At 37.9% G+C, this 5,040-nt stretch overlaps 1 protein-coding gene across 1 annotated transcript; it reads right to left on the bottom strand.

Annotated features, from left to right (window-relative positions):
• Positions 1-3,963: 3,963 nt before the first annotated feature.
• On the bottom strand, positions 3,964-4,803 carry LOC145692541 (uncharacterized). The gene has a single exon (XM_081767850.1). It carries the CDS (start codon positions 4,801-4,803, stop codon positions 3,964-3,966), a length of 840 nt encoding a protein of 279 aa, XP_081623976.1.
• Positions 4,804-5,040: the final 237 nt, after the last annotated feature.

Raw genomic sequence — 5,040 nt, forward strand, 5'->3', positions numbered from 1 at the left:
GATGCAACTTAATGCGTGTAAGCCTTTCTCATCCATTCGACTTTGACACGCACATCTGAATTCATGGTAAATATTAAGTCCTAAGCATAACTCTACACATATCTGAAAAATATTTGTTTCTAAAAATGTTCCAATGGTTTTTGAGGGTGTGGCTTGTAGCCAAGCTTCAGGCTCTTTGTGTCGTAGTGCTTTCAGGCGAGTTGAATCAAAATCATTTTGCGAAATTACCTTGCTTTCAGCTATCTCGTTGATTACAATTTTATCCCATTTCCTTTGTGACTCCTTTGCAACCGGAATTGTGTTGTAAATGCCTCTTCATATCTCCAATGCCTCTGTCAGATGAGGAATCTTCACTCCGTCAACTGGAATATTAAGAACTTTGGAGACGAGCGACAACACCCCATAAGAAGAAGAAAAAAATGAAGGGAGGATCAAATTTGAAATTTTTCGTACTCCTAAACCTCCTAAACGAGGGTAAGCTCGCTTATGCCCATTGTGTTTTATTTAACTTATAATTTAGCATTGATTGCAGACACATTTTCAAAATGCCATCTAATTGAAAAATTTTAGTTGCCCTGAACTATGTTGGAACGATACGTAAAAAATAAGTCAATTTATGAATACCTAAAGACTTTTTTTAAAAGGAAAAAAGCTATATGTGCTGGTACTTTTTTCAACCTCTCGGTTATTTTTTTAAAACTGTTTAGGTAATCTTCCAAACAATTATCATATCCATCTTCTTGTAGTAGTGCTCCCAATAATGATATTTCATGAGCAGTGATGTAAATTTTCCGGAAAATTTTCCGATTCATAAAAACATATTCCACTTATTACTACATCGCTGTTTAACTCTAAAATTTATTTGTAATAAATATTTTCTGAAAAAAAGTTTCATGAAGTAAAAATCTAACGATTCTTCTTTTCTGCAAAAAAGTTTTAAAAACTTCAATGTATTCTTCCCTCACAATTTACCGTTGATCTCACAAAATCACATTTCGTTAATTTAATACGCGTAAGACGATGTTTTCTCAAAGCTTTAAACACAGTAAAATCAAATCATTTCTTCTTATTTTCTATTACAAAAGTAATCTTCATAAGGAACTGGAACTTTTATGTAGTTATTTCATTACATAGTAGTATATGTGAAGAAATAATTTAATTTTCTGTTTTAGAAATAATTGATAAATTCACAAAGGTTTCTTTTCGCTTTCTTGTTACATTTTAAACAATCAGATGGGATATTTGTACTCTACGAACTCGATGTATGTTCCCTGCACTTTACAACACACACACACACACACACACACACACACACATATACATATATATATATATATATATATATATATATATATATATATATATATATATATACACCGAAAGTATGTAAGTTTTTACTTGCCAGCTCGAAATATTAGAAAATTTTCCGGTTCCCGAAAGCTAATTGGAAAATTATAATTTGTTGCTAACTTTTCTTCTACAGGAATTCAATTTTATAGCTCAATGTGCAGTTAAACATAGTGGAAAATTTTAGACCTAACATCACTCTCCATATGTGGTCCAAAATTGTACGGGTTATGAGATTTTTCCACTTGTTTCTACATCATAATGAAAATTTTCCGACAAACGAAAACTCCTTTCACTTGTTTCTACAGAGAAATAAAACCCGATTCATAAGAGGTTGTTCTACTTTTTCCTTCAAAATGATGACAATTTTCCGACTTATAAAACGTTTTTCAATTTTTCCTAATTCGATAAAAAAAAATTTCGATTTATGAAAAAAAATTCCCTTGTTTCTTCATAGTGCCAGAAATTTTCTGAGTCATGAAAATTTTAAGATTCATTAAACGATCTTCCACTTTCTAACATTCCTATACATGAAGTCAATCAATTTTATGGTTAATGAGGAATTGTTACTTGATCACTGGTATTTGTTTAGAACGGAAAAATATAAGGGAAAATTTTCCACGTCACATCACTACACATGAGTTGGTATTGTTCGTATTCCGGGTAGCACAGCCTGAAATTGAGCTTCAATGATGGGATCTGGTGTTTAATTGTTTCATTTTATAATTTTTAATTTTTAATACGTGACAATCAGATATTGTTTTTTCAAGTATTTTAAGGTATTTCATTTTAAAGTAAGAATGTAAAGTATATGCATTTTAAAGTAAGAAAATCTCCTCCAGTGCTTTATCGTGAGGTATGGTTCATAGTATTGAGGCTACATTACCTCTCTGCACCGCCATGCTTATTCTTTGGATTAGGAAGCTGGTTGCCCTTTCATCACCGGATAAGTGTGTGATGCGTTTTCCTATTTCCTTTATGAAGTTTAGACCTTCCCTTCCCCACGAGCCAGCGGATTCAACTGCAACTGATACGAATTGATATTTTTCCATAAGGTTGTTGTATTTTCTTCTTTTCTCTATCTCTTTCCGACTTGCTGCATTGCCCGCCTGGATTGAAGAGAAAGGAAGGCGGGAAGGTTGCAAAGGTGTTTGTGTCTGTGCATGTGAAGTCCCAAACTAAGGCTTTATCTTTCTTCCAAGGAATTAAGGACATCCCATCTGGTCTTTTTCCATCTGTTCTACTACAGCCATTTGGCTCCCTTATTGCCGATACATCTGCGGAGACGAGTGCTCTCACAATGATGTCGTTGCAGCTCCAGTATCGAGGACGTCTACCTGTGCTTTTAATGCAGGAGAGACCATGTAGTCCTTTTTAGTCAACAGGATTTTTGCACGCTTAGCATTGATGGGGTTCGCAAATATCTGCTCCCAATCTTAACACAATTGCTATCCTAAAAGATTCATCATTCAGGTGAAGGCCTAGAGGACGCGAGGGCAAAGCCTTGAGCCAAGCACCTGCCTCAATGGACGATGCAGCGATCAGTCTGGCCTTGTCTTCTGGGTTGTCAGAAGACTTTCGTAAAAATGAAAAATTTGATTGTATGATAGGTTCTTCCCATTCTTCCCATGTGGATTGTTTAGCCCTGAAACTGAAGTCGGGTAATTCGGAGCCCACCAACAATGACCATGTGGACGAGCAATCTTGAACTTCAGAATCCCAGTGGAGGTTGTTGTTCTGTTGGAGAAGTGATTTAATTAGACATTGAGAGCCGTAGAATGATGCCAAGAAAGCAGGAATAGCCAAATCTAAAGCTCTTCGAATACCTAAAACACCAAGATTAACTGGGAGAGATGCCTGAAGCCATGTGCTATCCTCAAGGACACAATTTAGGATAGAATCCAAACCAGATTTTATACTGTAGTCATATCTTTCTAATAAATCCTCTTCTTTCCATGAAGGTAAACATCGCAGGAAATATAATAATGTTGGGATGGAAAATGATGTTCTAAGTAAGTAAAAGACAGAATGAGCAGATATTGATGATAGACGTGAGAAATACATGTCTAACTGGTTTATTTTCTCAGTTAATAGAGTTCTTCTTGATTCAGTTGAGAGAGCAGCTCCAAGGAGGAAAGCGTTTGATGGCGACATCAATTGGATACCTGGAGCTACTTGGTTGTATGACGAAAACAGTGTGTGCTTTTGTTCATTTGTAGTTTCAAGAAAGCTGATTTCGCATTTCGAGAAATTTAGTTGCAGACCAATTGTAGCTGCCTGTGTGTTGATCATTTTCAATGTATTTATTACAATATCCGGATCTCCAGCTATTGCACCATCATCGAGGTACCAGATATTTAAGTCTGTCTTGATATTATTGACTATAGGCTGCAATGTTACTGCAAATAATGCTGGACCTAAAGGATCTCCTTGTTGAACTCCTCTTTCTGATAAGATTATATCTTTGCCATAATACAGGGTGGCGCGTATTGTATCTACCAACTTCAAATGAAAATACAAAGGTGTGTTATGCAAGTTTTAATGCAAAACTGTTATGGAATATAAGTATATGGACTGGCAATTTGTACACTGTACAACACTTGTCGAAGGAGCTCACTAAACTTTAAAAATAACGTCCTGTAAATGTCCGCCTTTTTCCTGGATGCACTGCTGCAGGCGACGTGGGAAGGCATTCATCACACGCATTAACGTATCCTGTGGAATGGAACTTATCACATGACGAATGGCAGTCTTCAGTTCGTCAACTGTCTTCACGCGATTGGCAAAGACCCTTACCTTAACATATCCCCAGAGGAAGTAATCAGAAGCTGTTAAATCTGGGGAACGGGATGGCAATGAGACATCGCCAAATCGGGATATCACGCGGTTTGGAAATGTTTCTCTGAGTATAGACATACTTTGGCGTGCCGTGTGTGCCGTAGCACCGTCTTGCTGGAAATAAACGTTATTGATCACACCCCTTTCCTGCAATTCCGGAATGAGAAACGTCTGTAACATATGGCAGTAGCGGTCGGAATTTACAGTTGTTGCATGTCCGGCGTCATCCTCAAAAAAATAGGGACCAATAATGCCACACATTCCAACTGCACACCATACCACAACTTTTGGGCTACCTTGAGGCTTTTCATGTAATGAACGAGGATTCTCCTGAGACCAATACCGGAAGTTTTGCTTATTAACATACCCAGTCAGGTGGAAGATTGCATCATCGGACATCAAAAGTTGTTGGAGGAACAGTGGATCTCGGTTAATCAACTCAAGAATGTTCTGGCAGTTATTGAGTCTGTTTTCCTTATCAATGGCTCTCAACTCTTGTACCACCTGCAGTTTATACGGATGGAACTTCAAATCACCCAGCAAACGACCCAATGAACGTCGTGTCAAATGTAATGTTCGTGCATGTTGCCGTGCTGAACGTTTGGGACTGCGTTCCATCGCTACGCGCACTCGTTCCAAGTTTACATTTGTTCGAACACTTCGTCCACGACCTGGTGATTTCCGGTTCACAACACTACCTGTGGCCCGCCACTGTCTCACCCATCTCAGAATACTGTGTCTCTAGGGTATAGCAACATGGCGATCATCACTGTTTCGTCGCAGTGCCCGCTGAGCCTCACTGACAGAACCGGTTCGGATAAAGGCTTCCACCGCCGCAATTCGCGTCTGCACAGA

The sequence above is a fragment of the Thermobia domestica genome, chromosome 8, assembly GCF_964235325.1.
Source record: "Thermobia domestica chromosome 8, izTheDome1.hap1.1, whole genome shotgun sequence".
Taxonomy (NCBI): Eukaryota; Metazoa; Arthropoda; class Insecta; order Zygentoma; family Lepismatidae; genus Thermobia; species Thermobia domestica.

Coding starts and splice junctions, on each gene's coding strand:
- LOC145692541 (XM_081767850.1), bottom strand. CDS start 4,803: ATGGAACGCAGTCCCAAACGTTCAGCACGGCAACATGCACGAACATTA.